The sequence below is a fragment of the Falco punctatus genome, assembly GCF_963210335.1.
Source record: "Falco punctatus genome assembly, chromosome: 9".
NCBI classification, from domain to species: Eukaryota; Metazoa; Chordata; class Aves; order Falconiformes; family Falconidae; genus Falco; species Falco punctatus.
Genome location: NC_137589.1, coordinates 38,416,805 through 38,435,099, shown reverse-complemented (window position 1 = coordinate 38,435,099; position 18,295 = coordinate 38,416,805). Strand labels below are relative to the sequence as shown.

General features: G+C 40.5%; 1 protein-coding gene across 2 annotated transcripts in view; it reads left to right on the top strand.

The window, feature by feature from the left end:
• Positions 1-16,596, top strand: part of VCL (vinculin) — a 60,758-nt gene extending 44,162 nt beyond the window's left edge. The window contains exons 11-22 of one of the 2 annotated variants that reach the window (XM_080401206.1): positions 1,092-1,282; positions 1,746-1,945; positions 2,482-2,610; positions 3,646-3,795; positions 4,390-4,498; positions 5,503-5,805; positions 6,365-6,489; positions 6,813-6,998; positions 10,004-10,213; positions 12,375-12,578; positions 13,200-13,304; positions 14,026-16,596. In XM_080401206.1, the coding sequence (XP_080257332.1) occupies positions 1,092-1,282; positions 1,746-1,945; positions 2,482-2,610; positions 3,646-3,795; positions 4,390-4,498; positions 5,503-5,805; positions 6,365-6,489; positions 6,813-6,998; positions 10,004-10,213; positions 12,375-12,578; positions 13,200-13,304; positions 14,026-14,172 (2,059 nt within the window). In that variant the 3' untranslated portion in view covers positions 14,173-16,596. The remainder of the gene's footprint in view (positions 1-1,091; positions 1,283-1,745; positions 1,946-2,481; positions 2,611-3,645; positions 3,796-4,389; positions 4,499-5,502; positions 5,806-6,364; positions 6,490-6,812; positions 6,999-10,003; positions 10,214-12,374; positions 12,579-13,199; positions 13,305-14,025) is intronic. The other variant, XM_080401205.1, reaches the window with a different exon arrangement.
• Positions 16,597-18,295: the final 1,699 nt, after the last annotated feature.

The following is an 18,295-nucleotide window of genomic DNA, read 5'->3' as shown; positions in this document are numbered from 1 at the left end:
GAACTGGGAATGGACATCTTATACTTCTGAGTTTCTGTCCTGCATTTAGTAAAAACTGAATGTGAAGAATTTTACACTTCCTGGAGGGGGGAAGCTAACTTTTTAATGTTCTTTAAGAAATTCAATTTATAAAATATGGTATCCTTTTTAATGCTTCAACCTAATGAATTCTATTCCAAATCCCAGCTTGCACTACCCTCCTCAAAAACAAAACAAAACAAAACCCCCAAACCCCCCAAAAACACCAAAGAAAGTAACCAGAGTGCTATTACCTAGAAAATATTTTCTTGCTCCTACCTGTGGAATATTTGACAGGCAAACTGAAGCCAAAAGTGAGCTCCTTTGTACTGTCAAGGCAATTCAAAGGAATGAAGTAATGGGAAATTTAAGTTGGTTTATACAGACAAATGTCATCACTTTTTTTTGCTAAGCAGTTCACTAAATGGCACATTGGAGTATCTACCACTTCAGTCAGTGTCAGTGTTCTAAGCTGCAACTGCAAACTATATATAAGACATTATGATATTTCTGTATCAGTTTTGCAAAGAGGATGCTTGAGAATGGAAGTGGAGAAACAGTTCTTGTATAAACTGTGATCTTCATCTATGACCAGCTGCAACATGGAGAAAACTTTCTTTCTTCACCAGCTGAAAACTTTAATCAAGATTTTCATGAGATTTAGCTGCTTGAGGCCTTGACGTGCTTACCTCTTTTCAAGTTTATATATAGCCTTGGGTCTGTTGCTGTATACTTTTCTGCTTGTAATATGTGTGGCATTATTGCAGTTGCTAATAAGACAGCCACAAGTATGGGAAATCAAAGTCATAAATCAGCATTATCAATGACAGTACCATGCCTTCCCCCATCTCAGGGCTCTGTTGAACATACGTAATATCCAGGTACCGCAGCAGAGAAACATGAGGTAGGGATTTATGGATGACAGATCTGCGTTACTTGCTTGGAGACTGAAGTGTCAAATTTTACCTTATTTAAGCAGATGAAGTACCTTTCGTTGTGCCTTCCTGCTGAATTTGGGATAAGCTGTAAATGATCTTTATGCGACTATACTTTTTTTTCTTTTTAATCCTTAGTGGGAAAGGTGACTCTCCTGAGGCCCGTGCATTGGCTAAGCAAATAGCTACATCACTTCAGAATTTACAGTCCAAAACAAACAGGGCTGTAGCAAATACTAGGCCAGTTAAAGCAGCTGTCCATTTGGAGGGAAAGATTGAGCAAGCTCAAAGGTGGATAGACAATCCTACAGTTGCTGATCGGGGAGTAGGTAAGTGCTTCTGCATGCTCTTCCCACCTTGGTTTTAACGTATGTTTTCTACTTGGCTTTTCTCCCCCTCTTCCTGCTCTTCTGATGACTTGTAATGATGTGGAGATGAATTGCAGTGCTTGGAATTTCTAAGTGCTCTCTAGTGGAGTCAATAGGCTAGTTATGTAGGAGTACCTGACAGCCGTCATGGTTAACTCCTGTCAGACCACCCTAGTTCAAAAAGATGCATCTCTAGCCAGAGTTGCTGTAATAAGCAAAAAGAACATAATGAGAATTGAATTTTTCTATGGGTTTGAACTGCAGTTACTCAGTGATAAACTGCAGAAGATCCTTTCCACTACTTAGAAAAGTGTTCTTAAACCCAAGAATTCTGAAGCATCACTTACTTCATGGTGCATCCAACTTATGCTTTTAATTTTTTGTTTCACCGTCTGTTAATGCAACACCACTTCTTGCATTGTAGGCCAGGCAGCAATTCGGGGTCTGGTTGCAGAAGGCCGTCGTTTAGCCAATGTCATGATGGGACCCTATCGTCAAGATCTGCTTGCCAAATGTGACCGTGTAGACCAACTGGCTGCCCAGCTGGCTGACCTCGCGGCCAGAGGGGAGGGAGAATCCCCTCAGGCCAGGGCGATTGCTGCTCAGCTTCAGGACTCGCTGAAGGTAAAAATCTGCTCCTGTGCAGTGAAACACATGACATGCTGAAGTATTTGCACTCCTCTGATAAAGTGCTTGTGTGTGTGAGGCATCAATAAAAAAGTGCAGCAAACCCCCAGTTGGTTCACCTGAGATGCTTAAAGCTAACTTTCTGCGGAGGCCGTGATATCAAGCTGTAATTCCAAATGAACAATTATAGAAGTAAAATTTGAGTTCATTTTAAAAGAAAATAGCATGCTAACATTGCAGATTTGAGGGGCAAGGTCTCAAATCGTGCTGTTCATAGCTTCTGATGCTACTTCAAGGAGCGGTACGTAAGCTTCTTGTATTTCAAATTACATAAAGAATGAATCATTGATCATGCTTTTAAGATCATTGTATCTTAATGGCTGCCATTGTTTTGGGCTCTTTTTTTTTTTTTTTTTTTTTTTTTTTTTTTTTTTTTTGTAGAAGAGGTTTTATGGGATTTGAATACCTACAAACTTAATATTCCTGTACCATATAGTAATAATTCTCCTTTTTTTTTTTTGTTTTTTTCAAAGGACCTTAAAACACGGATGCAAGAGGCAATGACCCAGGAGGTTTCTGACGTTTTTAGTGACACCACAACTCCTATTAAATTGTTAGCAGTAGCAGCCACTGCTCCCTCTGATGCTCCCAATAGAGACGAGGCAAGTATACCCAGGTGGTCTTTCCCCCGTGTGAACCTTCAGTTATTGTTTAATTTTGCCTGAATTGGTCTTTTGAAAAATGAAGCAGTATTTTGAAAAATGGATTGATACTTTTTTTTTCTCAAGCTTGTGATACATGCTTATTAATTCTGACAGCAGAATGATTGCCATGCAAATCTCTCAGGACTCTTGGAGATTGCAAAGTGTGCTGTACACCCCTGGAAACTGTATTGTCTCTGACTTCAGTAAATGTCAAAGATTTCTCCCTGTGATGTTTGTACCACGTTGCCTTCAGCAAGCTAAAAATTCTTGTGCAAAAATCACTGACATACCAGTTAGGGGACTGTATCTCTCAGCATTATATAAGCTGATTATAATAGTCAAATTTATGCCAGGATTGATCAACAGATTTAATCTGTTCTATTGCTGGATAATGTTGCCTGTACTTCAAAGCTGCTGGGTGCATAGGAAGTGTCTAAAACTCTGACTGGCAGCTCTTTTTGGCTAGTTGATTTAAACATGGTCACAACGATTCCTAAGGCCTTGGGGAATTTAGCTTTATGACAGGATAGCTTTTTGTCAAAGTATTCTGTGCCTTGAATAGCTAAGGACTGTGGAGGGAGGGAGGTTTTTTCCAATGCGAACCTTCAATTTTTTAGGGTAAAACCCCGTATCTGTCTTTCAGATGTAGTTACTTTTGAATTACGAATTTGTAATGTCTGTGAGCTAAAATGGTTTTAACGCGGTATGTGTTAAAGCAGTAGTCGTCAGGAATTAGTGACCTTAATATCTCAAAGCTATAAAGTGTGGTAATATGCTTTGTTGCCCAAATGAGTTAGTAAAGAAGAAAGTCCAGTAATGTAAAGATTAAAAAATTAGAACAGCCTCAAAGCTTTTGTGTCCTCTTTCATCCTCTCAGGAGATGAATTAAGTTTGGATGTTACGAAGGTGTCTCTGGTATTTGATAATTTGAAGAAATAGTATTCTATTAGGGAAGTTAGGCGGTTTTAATGGCTTTTCTCTTCTGACAACTAGGTGTTTGATGAAAGAGCAGCAAACTTTGAAAATCATGCTGCTAGACTGGGAGCTACAGCAGAAAAAGCAGCTGCAGTTGGAACTGCGAATAAAACTACTGTGGAGGGCATTCAGGCGACAGTGAAATCAGCAAGGGAACTTACCCCGCAGGTTTGCTTCCTTTGTCTCAAAGGGCTTATGTTAAAAGGGCTGGGAACAGCTTCTGTGGACTTTCCTTTATGCCTCTGTTCTAGAGAAATGTTAACACCAGCAAGGAACATAGTGCTGACGCCCCTAAAAGGGAATGGCAAATATTTGTGTATATGATACCAAGCAGAACAAACTGATTAAATGACATGCCTAACTCTTCACCTTTTGGACAGAAGTGTTACTGACTTATCCTTGAACTACTTTGAAGCTTAGTAAAATAAGTGGAAAAAATGCTCTTTAATTAATTTTTTCCAGATTAAACTTGCATCTCAAATTTTGGCAGTGTAGGAAGTATTATACTTTAGTGCTTTCAAGAAGTGGTTTTAAGATATATTACGTGTAATTGGAGTTCCAGAAAAAAAGTATTTGTATCAACAAATTCCTGAAGCAGCATAAATCTTTGAGCAGCTAGATGTTGAACTAGAATCAACGAACTAGTTTTCCAAATGAGGACCTACATGTCCAGTCCTGAAAAAACCCCAAGCATTTCCAAGACTGTGTGCGAAGTCATTACATACTGATACTTCTATAATTAAAAATGGTTTCCATTGGCAGGTAGTATCAGCTGCTCGTATCCTCCTGAGAAATCCTGGAAATCAAGCTGCCTATGAACATTTTGAGACCATGAAAAACCAATGGATTGATAACGTAGAAAAAATGACAGGTAAACTAAGAATTTTTGTTGAAGATTATGCTTTGTGGCTAACTAGCTGGTATAGATTTTCTCCCCGTTCTGTTTGGATTGATGAAACATGCCTAAGAGTAATGACTGATTAAAAATAAAGAGAAGTGGGAATGAGCTCTCTAAATCCAGAAATATGTGTATGTTACAACATAAACAAAATAGCTTGCTTCATACATGTTAATTTTGAGCTGCAGGGGAGCAAATTTGGTTTTAGTTCTTTTGTGGGAAAAACAGAATAGCGTTACTCCCTCCTGCGATTGCTGTGCTAGCAGCGTATCACTGTAGAAACTGGGGGGGGGGGGGGGTTTCCTGCAGAATCTTGGCACGTTGAATGAGGACAGATAATTAAGTGGGGGTAAGAAAACATGCTCCGAATGATGCCAGCTTGATGAAAGCAGTGAATAAAAGAAAGCTGCTGATGTGCTGAATCTTGCTGAGGCACTTCAATGTTTCAGTCCTTCCAAAGTGCGGATCCTTTGCACTGGTCTGCTAATCTGACTGTATACTACCTCGTTCTCCAACCCCCTAATTAAATCGTGGGTATTTTAAATCTTACTGCCTTATCGCTATATATGACCCTTAAGTAAAACTGCAGCCAGAGGGATCTTTCCTTTTGAATGAATGGGAGAGGTACAGAAAGTACTGAAAATGCTTAAAGACATTTGGTGGGAGGAAGGAAACTCTGCTGCATATATTGTGTAAGCCAGTTCTTGACTCAAGCAGCATTCTGTGGTAGATGGGTAAGAGCTTGGGAGGTCATTGGTGGGAGCAAGCTTGAGCATGGTTACTGTGACAGAAGTGCCACATAATCACAAGTAAAACTGCAGTAATACATTTGGTCTGAATCCCATGACCCCTTCCGCCACTCCCCACCCCCTGAGTTGGAAATACTTACTTTTATGGTTGTGAACAGTCTCTGGAAAACCAAATATCCCTTTCCACAGATGAAACTAGAATATTAACATGTCTAACTTTTATTCTAGGGTTAGTGGATGAAGCCATTGATACTAAATCTCTGTTGGATGCATCAGAAGAGGCTATTAAGAAAGATCTTGATAAATGTAAAGTTGCAATGGCCAACATGCAACCTCAGATGCTGGTAGCTGGTGCCACCAGCATTGCCAGACGAGCGAACCGCATCCTACTGGTAGCAAAACGGGAGGTTGAAAATTCAGAAGATCCTAAATTCCGGGAGGCTGTTAAAGCAGCCTCTGATGAGCTAAGCAAAACTATATCACCGATGGTAATGGATGCTAAAGCTGTGGCAGGAAACATTTCTGATCCTGGTAAGGGTTCAGTCAGCTGATTTCAGGTGTGTTGTTTACTGGCTAAAGATGATGTGAAGTAGTGCTCCTTTTGTCTTCTACAGCTGTGTGTCACCTTTTACGCAAATATTGTGTACGCTCAAATCCCAGAATGGTGAAATCGGGGTTGTACCACCAACTGCTGAATCCTACTCTTTTAAAATGCAGTCAAAGACCTTTGGCATATTCAAGGGAAAAGGAATCAGCATTCTCGTTAATTATGTGATTTCATAATCTTCAGTAGAAGTTTTGTTACGAGTTATCAGCAGTACTACTTCATATAAGAAAATATTACATAATTTCTTCTATTCTAAAAGTTGTTTGGGGAATTACTTTGGCTTTATCTAATGCATGTTGCATATGACAATAACATTTCAAACATGTAAATTCACTATGAACAATTTGGTAGTTTTTAAATGTATTTTTTTCCCAGATATAAGTGTACTTGGCACGGTATGATATAGAAATAATTTTCTGGGGTAGTGTTGTAGTTCTAAATATTACAAGATGGCATTAAACTGGTAATGGGATTTTTGTTAAGGTTTGCAGAAGAGTTTCTTGGATTCTGGATACAGAATTCTGGGAGCTGTGGCCAAAGTCAGAGAAGCCTTCCAGCCTCAGGAGCCAGATTTTCCCCCTCCTCCTCCTGACCTTGAGCAGCTTCATGTAAGTGCAGCATAGTTTGTAATACAATACACAGTTGTCACTGACATGTGGATTGCATGCTGACACTACTTGAGTATATTTTTATTGCTTAGAAATAAAATGCATTGTCTGGCCAGCCATGCATACAAGCAACCTTAAGTCTAAAAAAATACCAATCCAGCTTTCAAAAGAAGAGATTTAAAGACTGTATTTCCTTTAACAGGGCGCACTTGAAAAAAATGGATGAGGCATGGGGCCACGCAATCACATCTTGCCGTGACACTATCCTTTACTCAATCTGTATACTATTCCATTGCACTAAGTAACATTTTTGCCTTTCTTAGCTGACTGATGAACTGGCTCCTCCAAAACCACCACTTCCAGAAGGTGAGGTTCCCCCACCCAGACCACCACCACCTGAAGAAAAGGATGAAGAGTTCCCAGAGCAGAAAGCAGGAGAAGCTATTAATCAGCCCATGATGATGGCTGCTAGGCAGCTGCATGATGAAGCCCGGAAATGGTCTAGCAAGGTAAGATGTTGTTACAGCTGTCTTGTGGCAAAAGGAATTTTCTTTTCTTTTCTTTTTCTTTTTTTTTTTTTTTTTTTTATTAGTGTGTTTGGTCCAAAGTCAGCTGTCTCAATGACAGAGAAAGCCTTTTATAGACCAAATAGTAAAAACACTGCTGAAGGAGGAATTGGAAACCCTTTCAATGTTGGAGTGAACTAGGGTCAAATGTTCTAATACTCAGAATTGCTCGAATGCTTTATTATCATATCTCTGTGAACGCAAATATGCCTTGTACGCTAAGCTGTTTGTGATCCTTGGTGCTGGTATTGCCTCGAGAGCCACTAATACTTACGCCTTTCTAGGCTGACAAGCTCATTGCTATATTTAAGTGACTTTGAAAAGTCTGTATGGATGTTGCAGATGCCAGCTGCAGGAATCGTGAGCTGGTTTGTCTTAATTCCAGAAGGAGCTGCAAGTTACTTTGTAGTTAATCTGGTACATTTATGATTGGAAAAATGACCATATATAGATAGACTGGTCTCATTCTTTTTTGTAGTGAGTCACACTCACTGTCAAGGTCAAAATCGAAGGATTTAATTTACCATTTCAGTGCTATGACAAAGCAGCGTGAACTCATCAGTATTATAAACGCTAATATAACTTTTTTGCTTACACTCTTTTTGTTCCCCCAAGAGCTACATTCTACCTCTGGCAACAACTGAGTAAGAACTTCCGAGATTTAGGCTTCTGCAGGTATAAATTAAAGGTCAGAATTTGGCTTTTACAAATCTCCACTTTTTTTCTCTGCCAAAGTAGGCGGTGAATGAGAAGATGAACTTGAATGGCTTACAGCATCAACCTCAGTGCTTTGTGCTTAGAGAACATCTCTTTTGGAAGGACAGATCAAACACTATGAAGTCGTCCTGCAAATCTGTTTGAGTGTCCCTTCCATAAAACAAAAAGCTCTATTTTCCCCATACTTCTGGATATACCAAATACCTATTTATCTTACTGAAGGGATAGTATTGGAATGTATTAGTCATCTCAGAAGGTAGTTTTGAGGCCAAAAGCCTTAATTTCAGCTTCCTAAAAGTGTTTTGATGTTTGAATCATAAAATGGTAACAACAATACACAATAGGTTATAAAATGCTTTTACTAGATACACGCTAAATTACTTACACATACTATACACAAGCTAAATTAAATAGCACAACTGTTAAAATATTTATCAGAGTCAAGCAGCAGACCTTAAAACTCCTTGATTATGAAAGCTCTAAGCTTAGTGCCTTTAGTTTTATGAACCACTATTTTCATTGCTGTTTCTTTGATTTGAGACCTACATTTGTCCTTTTAATTCTTTTTTAGAAAAGTCCCATTTTAGTAATGAGTACAGTTACTCTGACAGTAGTTTTGGGGGAAGAAGTTCTTTTTAAAAACATTTTTGTAGTCTCTGAAGTCACTTACTGGGTGGAAGAGGGACTGATGGACAGTGGTGCTGAGGAATATGGGTTAGACCTGGAAAGACGGAAATGTAAGTTCTTGCTCATACTAAATCGCACCAGACTGTGTGTCAACTGTCTTCTACTTTTTTGCCCAATTACATTAGTCTGCTGGGACATCATCATGTGTTACGCTTATAGTGGGGATGAACAAGTGCTTAGTCTTAAAAAAAAAATTGATAACATTCTTCATTCTTGTAAGATTTAAAATGGATTTAGTTTTTCTCTATCTTTACAAAAGCTCTGCTGAGTGGATTCTGGGCTTTTGTGTACGCCATGTTTCTCCTGGAGCACAAACTGAACACTGCCTATTGCTTTAGCTTCCCCTGCCTTTCCACTCATCCGGATAAATCACAGAATGAGGGATATTTGGAAACTTTTCATTAGATTAAGACATAAACAGAAGTTGTCTTTTAAGATGGGTGAATTTGGCAGTATATAAAAGTTACAGCTTCCTTCCAAAGCTTCAATGTGTTTTTATTCGTGTAGATGTTTTTTTCTATAAAAGGCCATATCTTAAGCAAAACACAGCTGAAAACACGTAGTTTTTGGTAGGGGTAGTTTGACTTCTATCGCTCTTGGCTTTAGTCAAAAGAAATACAGTTAGCAAACTTGTAGAATGTTTTTGCATTGAAATGTTGCTGTACTATAAATGTCTATATTGTTATAACACTTACCTCTTCCTTGGGATCTATCCTAACACAATATATTTAATATATTAATATATTTTATATTTATAATATACTTGCATCCTCTCTTTTTTTTTTTAAGGTAATGGATACAACATATTGTGGCAAAACAGTATCACATGCTTCATAATCTTCTTATTCTACTGATTCTGTACCAGTCTGGTTTTAAGAACTGTAATATCTACAGCATTCATAGCATTCAGCATCACCTCCTCTTCCCATAACACTTTTTTTCTTTTCCATATTATCTGCGGTAGTTCAATACTCGCTTCTACAGTGTCCCTTGTCCCACCTTTTTTTTTTTTTTTTTTTTTTTTTAAACCCTACCGCAAGCAGTGTCCGTGTTTTTTCTGTTATCATGCTGCGCTCTTTCCTTGCAACATACACATGAACGGCTTTCCATACAAAGCTTTCTATTGGCACAGATACCACAGTCATCGGCTGCTGTGCCTGCTTCTATGCAGTCGAAACGGCTTTCGTGGAAACGGAAACTCCATTCATTTCACCATTGTCTTGCCAGTAAAATGTTGTTCTCCAAGCCAGCCTCTGTCTGTAGAAGCTGTATGCTCCGATGAAAACTGTTGCTGCATCTTTGAACCGTAACTTCTTAAAATTTTTGGTAACTTCGCTTCACAGGTGAAATGTTTGTTTCCTTCTGCTCATCTTGTATTCCTTCCCCTCCTCCCTCTGACCTGAACCGAGAGCTGCCTTATCAGATCCTGGGAGACCAAGAGGATGTTTTGGTCACTAAAACAGCTCAGTTCATGCTCTTCTACCAAATTCTGCTTCTTGTACTAACTGTCCCCTGTTTCTCCACCCTTGCTGCCACCTGCAAAGCCTGATGTGACTGTGATTAATGAAGCGGCTGAGGCTGGTGTAGATATAGCTGAGGAGGATGATGCAGATGTTGAATTCACTCTCCCCTCTGACATTGAAGATGATTACGAGCCTGAGCTGCTGTTAATGCCAACCAATCAGCCTGTTAACCAGCCCATTCTGGCTGCTGCTCAGTCTCTACATCGGGAAGCAACCAAGTGGTCTAGTAAGGTACTCCTGAGTCTCCCCGGGGACTGATCCGTGTGCATCCAGCCATTTGGAACGCTGACACATTTGCATCACTCTTGATCCCTGCTGGGCCCGGCCATTCTGAATGGATAAGTGTGTCTGCACTTCATTCTAAGGACTGAGAGTGGCTTCACAAGTTGCTAGATCTGTTTGTCAGTGCCGGATTGAAGCTTGATTTGGGTCACTTATTAATATTCAGCGGCTTCCTCTCCCTTTGCACCTGCCTGTTCTTCTCTGTTATGGCAGTTTTCAGACTGTTGTAGGGGTCGTCTTCCCTCCCCCTGCCCCGTTCTTTTTTTCATTCGTTTGGGCTACCTGGGAAGCCATGGTTAATGGTTTCTTAATGACTTCCAGATACAGCAGAGTATACAGCAGTCAAGAAGTCATTTAATGTGTCTGTTGTGCTTTGCTTCCATTGATGCCAGCAATTAAAATACCTTCCAAGGAGGAATGGCTTTGTGTGGCAGTGTTTATGGAGGACGACTGACTGTCTGCTGGCTTGCACTTGGCTGTATTGCAGTTGCTGGTCTTGAGAGAATTCTTTTATGAAGAAGCTGCACTGAATGCTGGTAGCTGCTGAATTGAGGGTGTGTTTATATGGAACCCATGGAAATCTAACATGAGGTTCAGACATTCACAAGTAGCCTGTCTCTTCTGTCTGAACACAAATGTTTGCAAGACTGGTCACTTTTCATATAGCATGCTGCAAAAAGTAAGGTTGGTGTCCCATAACAAAAAAGGGTTAGGGATGTGTGTGTATGTATATGTATATGTGCGTGCATATGTTGACGTAGATAGACATACTAAACTATTTTAATAAAAAGGGCTTTAAAATTGTTCTTGTCCTTTTCAGATTCTGATGCTTGGATAACTTGTTAGAGGGCTTCGTAAATGACACTGGTCCTCATTTCTTGGTCCTCCTACGTGAAAACATGGAAAAGCTTTGTGTTATGTCATTTGTATCCTGTCTGGTTACACTAGCAAACTGTTTAGCTTTTAGGTCACGGTAACAAATAGTTCAGCTTTTTGTCGCCTGTATTTGTAAAATATCTGGGATGACTTGAATTTGCTGGTAGTGAGTCAGGGAGGTATGTCCACAGGGATAGAGAATACATGTGCTAAGCTGGGTTCTCACTGTGTACTCGCTGCTGCGAACTGCATCGGTCATTAGTTGTGCAATTATGCTGAGGAAAGAGCGTGCTAATACTTAAACTCACTCTGCTAATATTTCACCCACACAATAGGGATGCTTCATGGCACCAAAGAGTTCGCTTTTGTCCCTACATACACTAACAGACTACTAACAACTGATCCTCTGGGTCTGCTTGTCCTTGCACTAGGTTTCTCTCTGGAACAGTGTAGAAGGAATGGTTTAGCCTCAGTCCTACTTAATCTCTCAGGAGTATTTCTGTGACTGTAATTTTGATGTACAGGAAACCTGGATTTTAATGAAGAAACGTCTCTAGATTATCTTTTGAGCGCCTATGTTCTTCTCTCCTGGAAGCTTTATCTTAAAGGGGGAGATTTTGTCAAAAAGGAAGACTTATTTTCAAGAAATAACCTTAAAAAAAAAGTAATCGTTGCATCTCCCTGTGACAAAAGTTTTTGTATGTTACAGATTCTCTTCCATTTGTCCTTTAGCATTATAGCAGCATAGCTCTGATGCTTTCACAGCTTCAGTTTCAGATGTCACTGGAAATTTTATGCTTGACTGTTATGACTAATTATTTAACTTAATTAGTGCTATTTAGTTTAACAAGCTATTTAGCACCTTTTTTTTTTAATTGAGAAAAAAGCCTTTTATGGGAAATCTGGAATTTCAAATGCTAATAACATGCTTTATCTTAAAACCTAGCCAGCAGAGCAGTAACTCTCATTCCATGGACAAACTAACACTTTTTTTTACCACTTCTTTTCCAGTTTTGAAGCGAACCTTTTTTCCTGAGTGTTAGAAAGAAAAATGTCAGAAACCTATAATTAGTACAGATCTTTCCTGTTCCTTGAAGAAACCTCTTCTGTCACAAATGGTTCTTCCATCCTTAAGTTCTTGAAAGGGTTGCTACCAAAATGTACGCTGCTGTTGTCGTGACGTCTGTGAAGCTTCTGCCCCGGCATGAACACTAACTCGTGTTGTTCTCTTCAGGGTAATGACATCATTGCTGCCGCTAAACGAATGGCGCTGCTAATGGCAGAGATGTCGCGCCTGGTGAGAGGAGGCAGTGGAAACAAGCGCGCCCTTATTCAGTGTGCGAAGGATATTGCTAAGGCGTCGGATGAAGTCACTCGATTAGCCAAAGAGGTGGCAAAGCAGTGCACTGACAAGCGCATAAGAACAAACCTCTTGCAGGTAATGGGTTGTAAATGCCTCAAATACTTTTTTCTGTGCCTTTCTTAGCGTGAGTGAGCACAGGAGTTGTGGCAGTACATCGTGTACATCCTGGGCTTGTAAAGCTTTGTCAGGTTCTGTGTCTGGTTTTAGATCCCATGGCCGTATATATTCTGTAAAGTCAGGATTTGTTTACAGGTGAGTGGAAGATGCTTGTGTCCAAAGAGGTTTTGAAAAACACTGTGCTAGGAACACTGCTCTGACCTAAGCCTGTGTTGCTTTGTATTTCATCTACTCACTCCTTTGTGTCAAAGGGTAGTAGCAGAAATATAACACTCCTTAGTTTTGCAGTCTTAGCTAAATATACGTCATCCCATTCCTAACCAAGCAGACCTTGGAAAGAATATCTTGAAGAAAGGAAAAAAGTTGGCTCCATCCCAAAAAAATCCTAAAGCATGTAAAATCAGATTCAAGTATCCTACCAGTATTTGTCAGACAGTCTTAAAGGTTATAAGGTTGCCTCCGTGCTTATTCCTTATCTGGTAGTAAAACAAAACAAGAAACTATATCTGAAAACACAACAGATAATGTATGGCTTCACTTTACAATGCCAAGTGGTTTTTATCCCCATTCCTTCCTTAGGTCTGTGAGCGAATCCCAACCATCAGCACACAACTGAAAATTCTCTCCACTGTCAAAGCTACCATGCTGGGCAGAACCAACATCAGCGATGAAGAGTCGGAGCAGGTAAGAAGTGTAAAAATTGATGGTAGCGTGGAATTGCTGATCAGTTTTATGGGGAAGAATGTACAACACGTACTATCAGCTGTTCTGGGAACTCGGTGTTTGGAAGCTTACCTCACTGTTCAGTGAAGATAATTTTAGCAAAGCACCTTGCTTTCTGGCTCAAAAGCTACAGTTTAATAGAGGAACACAAAATCCTTCCCAAGCCAAAAAGCTTCTCTGGTTCAAACTTTTATACGAACAGTTGGTTCGTCTCCTTGATTTAAGTAAGAGTGAAAAGCAAGCCAAGGGAAGAACTTGCCTTCCAGAGCGGGTTTGACGAGGGAGGCGTAGCAGCACGCTCTGGTGGGTTGTACTTCAGCTGATTCTCCAGCAACATCGCGAGCGCTTGCCGTGCACTTGTGTTACCTTCCAAATGCGTGTTTTCCGTTGAAATCCTGCAGTTTGGGCTTCTGAGGGAGATGATTCCGCTTTGAGACACTAAGCTCTTATTCAGATTTTGAACAAATACACAGTGAGAAATGGGGAAGTCTTGTTCTGAGTCAGGGATAACACTTGCTGGTTTCCAGAGGCTAGTGGTTTCATTTCCTTCTTCACGGTTTAAATCGGCAATAAACTAATTTAGATGTTTGTACTGGGAGCCCTCATGCACAGTGGGTGTCCATGCTGCGGTCCTGCACATGGTATTCACTGATCTACTGGCAAGTTTTCTTTTTCTTGACAGGCAACTGAGATGTTGGTTCATAATGCCCAGAACCTCATGCAGTCTGTGAAGGAAACTGTGAGAGAAGCTGAAGCAGCGTCCATTAAGATAAGAACAGATGCTGGATTCACTCTTCGCTGGGTCAGAAAGACCCCTTGGTATCAGTAAACACCACAGGAGTATCGTTTTCTGTAACATAAAATGCCTTTTTTTTTTGGAAACAGAAGAGATACAGTCACGGCAACAGGTGCTGTATACGTGAGCTTAAGATTAGCTTATGCTGATGCCCCATTCTAAGGGTGTGAATTACAAGAGAATGCATTTCAAATGTCTTCGGAACGCATTTGATATCAAACACCTCAAAACTGCTTCCGACAGTAGACAGTTCTTATCCTTTATCTTTTTTTTTCCTTTTGAAGAGTCTCTTCATGAGTTCTGTACTCCCAGAAGCACATTTCATTTATGCACTGTGTATTCCAGTAGTTCCCACATGATGATATAAAACGTGGACCTCACTTTAAGCTTAGCGATGAGAGTCTAGGACACGACTGGTTACTTGGCAGGTTTTTTTAGGGACAATCGATACAGAAACATTCAACTTTTCCACAGGATTTTAGCTGGCTGTTCTTAAACCATGCAGAAATGATGGAAGGTGTGTGTGGGTTCATTTAAAGGAGGGGCAGCAGAACAGTTGTAAACTGAGGATTAAAATTCCATGTCTGAAATGGTATTTTTTTGCTTTTGATTTTTGCATGGCAACAGTACTTTTGACAAAAACTGGAGCTGTCTTTGTCAGCCCCCCATCACCCTGTGGGTAGGCGCTCCAGGGCTCTTGGTCCGTACTGAAATGCGTCGCCAGGGATGTTGGTGGCACACTGTTGGCAGCTTGAGCCTTACAGCTGGAGACCTTAAATCACGGAACTCTTCCCTTCTTGCTCAGTTCAGCAATGCATTGAGCTGAAAACTCCTGGTTCCCTTAAGGTTGCTGCATGTCCAGGACCAGAATATGCCCAATGTTCCAATGCTGGCTCTTTCCTTTTGAAAACCAAATGAGCACAAGCAATTAATTCTTTTTTAACTCTTCCCTCCATCTAATGTTACTCCAGCCACTCAAGGTGGGAATTGAAAGATCGTCAATTGAAAAAGAGCTTTTGCTTCACTGCCCTTGTTTACAACAATGCATGAGCTTTCTGAAAGCCAAGCGCCGCAGGGACATGAAACCCTTTCCAGGTAGTCTGACGGCTACCAGCAGACAGTGGTTCCTAGGGCTGAACGTACTGGGGGATTTTTACTGGTCTTGACAGCAGGAGTTTGGAGGCTCAGAATCTTTATCAAGTTCCATTAATAGTGAATCGAACAAAGTGTTTACTGTATCTTTAAAAAACCCCAGACAAAATGACAATAAAAAAACCCCAAACAACCCTCCAGTTACTAAAATAGTCTTGGGGGGTGTTTTTATCCTTCCATAATTGAACATGCCTTCACACATATGAATATATATTCGCACACACATTATTGCTCTGCAGCCTCTTTTGGCATTTGACAGAACGGAGAATTATTTTAGCACGAGTCTCTGTACACGTGCGAGGAACACTTTGCCCAGACCCGCTGCCCTCTGCATCCCCTGGCAATCGTGGCACGATCAGACCCACCCTAACAGAAGTGCCCTCGTGGAAAAACTGCTCAGTGGCAGCAGCTGGAAGGAAGAGCCACCGGGCAGGTGCCTGTCCTTTGCCCCTGGCAGTGTCACTCTGCCCTGGGCTCGCTCCCTGCCCCCGCCTCGATGCACTGATGGCTAAAAAGGGAAGTTAAAGCGATTGCGATAAATCTGCCTCAAACGGAGCTGGGCAGGGGCAGTGAGCGCCTGTAACCGGCTCCGTGTGCTGGCTGTTAGGGAATACGCGGTACCTGGGGTCTTCCCGTAGCGTTCCCTTCCTGCGGTTACCTGCAAGGGGAGGAGGGAGGCCGGGGTGCCAGAGCCTTAACCTGAATGTCTTGCATTTGGTTGGTTTATACCAGCTCTCCAACAGAATGGTGATCTAGTCATTTCTATTTAATAGTAAATAACACTGAATAGGTATTTTGAAGGGATTTTCTAAATAGTCTTCCCGTATTACTTTTCAATGCTCCTCATGTTTCCCTTCCCCGCCCCCAATTCAAGCTTCTCTGTGATTTTTTTTTTTTTAGCATCACTGTTTAGTTGCTTGACTGATATTAATGCAATATTACTAATGCCTTTAATACATAATTGTTTATGCCAAAGATCAGTTTTTGTTTCTTGAGGAATGTTTGCAGGAAAGTTATGAATCATGGTTGCCTTTGATATTCTTCCAGAATGTTTGCTCTAAGTTCTTGAACTGTTTTGTAGCAGCTAAGATACTTGTCCACCTTATGCAATTACTGCTTTTTTGAACACTATTGGTCTTCAGACCTGAAATGCAGCAAAAAATTGAAAGAGACCATGAATGTCACTTAGAAATGTTTTACCACTATAAAACTTTGTTTATAAACCAAAATGTATTGTATAGTCTAATGTTTTCAACTTTTCTTTGGTTCTGTTGAAACAATAAAAATGCATTTGTACAAATGTCAGCTTGTGACCCTTAATGGTAATGGAGCAGTGGGTAACGGTGTAGCAGCAGCAAGTCAAAGCAGCAGAAATACTAAAGCAAAACAACAGTTATTTCTGCATTTTTCTGAACAGGAAAAAGTGCAACATTTCTCAACCAGAAGATTAAAACAAGTTGCTTCTGTCTTTTGTGCCTGTAAAACTGGTCATTAAAAAACTTACTGGAAGTGGTGGTCCAGGAGGAGAAAATGGGAGTTTGGGCTTTGCCTGACCGGGTCAGTGAGGGAAGGACGGCTGCTCTGGCCAGTGCCTGGCTGCTCTGAGTTTTACTTCACAAACAGAATGCAAGGGCCGTTAGTGGGGAACCAGTGTGCTCCTTCCCTCACCCCCTCTCTACGGAGCTCTTACAACCACTTCTCACTGAAAATTCTACCAGCCCGTGTAACGTTCTGACTTGGTGGAACCAACGTTTGTTGGCACTGTAGGGCCGAACATAGTCCCCCGGTGCCAGAAGGCATCTGGGATTTAGCACGAGCAGCTAAAATTCAGGTTTCATACTGTTCAATTTCATCTGTGTTCTAAAAATGACATGATGAAGTGAGACTGGAAGCGATGAGAAACCATCCTGGAAGCGTTTAACACACAAACAGTTAGGGCAGCTGCATTGACAGAGGTAGAATAGGTCTTTGAATTTCACTGTAGCCTTCAGGTCGCTTTTTTTCATGAGTGGTTTTCCTGTGTTTCCGTGCTTACCATCGAAGTACCACGAAGCTGCACTGCATCTGGGGACTGGGTCCCTTGTGCGTATAATCTCCCGATTCACCAAAGCTCAATGAACACACATCTAAGTAATTTCAAAGTAATTAAACCTTTTTCCACATCTTGGTTTATTAAGAAGATGGCAATACAGAAAATCCATACTATGATTGCCTGACGGCTGCAGAACTAAAGCACTGCAGTATATCTCATTCTCACTACCCAACACGTGGGCCAAGACTCATGAGTTTTTAGGGTTCAATTTGGAAGTGTATATATTAATTTAGAAAATAGAAATAGACTATATAGATCATTCACATATGCACACACATATATGTATGTGTGCATATACATACATGTAATATGTACATGTACATCAATGTATATATGCATTTGTACCTAACCATTAGTCCTCTGTTGCTACTATCTCATGTCAGTCCCTGGTTTCTGTTAACAGCTCCTTTTTACTATTGTCAGATACAACTATTTCCTAAGCGGGTTATCTCCTGAGAGGATTTTACACATCATTCCCTATGAGATGTAATTTATCTTTTCCTCTATTTACCACAGCTTAAGGACTGTCTTGGCTTTCACACTGAAGAGCTTAAAATTAGCAGCAGAGATGAACTGCGTATATGGGGTTTTTTTGTTTTGTTTTGGTTTTTTAATTTTATTTGTATTCTAGCTAACAAAGCAGCCCATAGAGCTTAGAAAACTTTTGTCTTCAGAGATTAATTTACAAAGATACAAATACATTTGCTTTGGATAAAAAGTTTCCTTTGGCAAACTTGCTTCCCAGGACAAGACAGACTTTGATAAACAAAAGCAAGTCCAGTGAAAAGTCCCAAGATTAAGTACACTATCACAGCACATGGCATGCAAGAAGATATCACTGAAAGTGTTCAGTCTTGAGAGCCGAACAGGAAAATCTTACTGTATCGTCACTTTTAGATAACTGAGGACAAG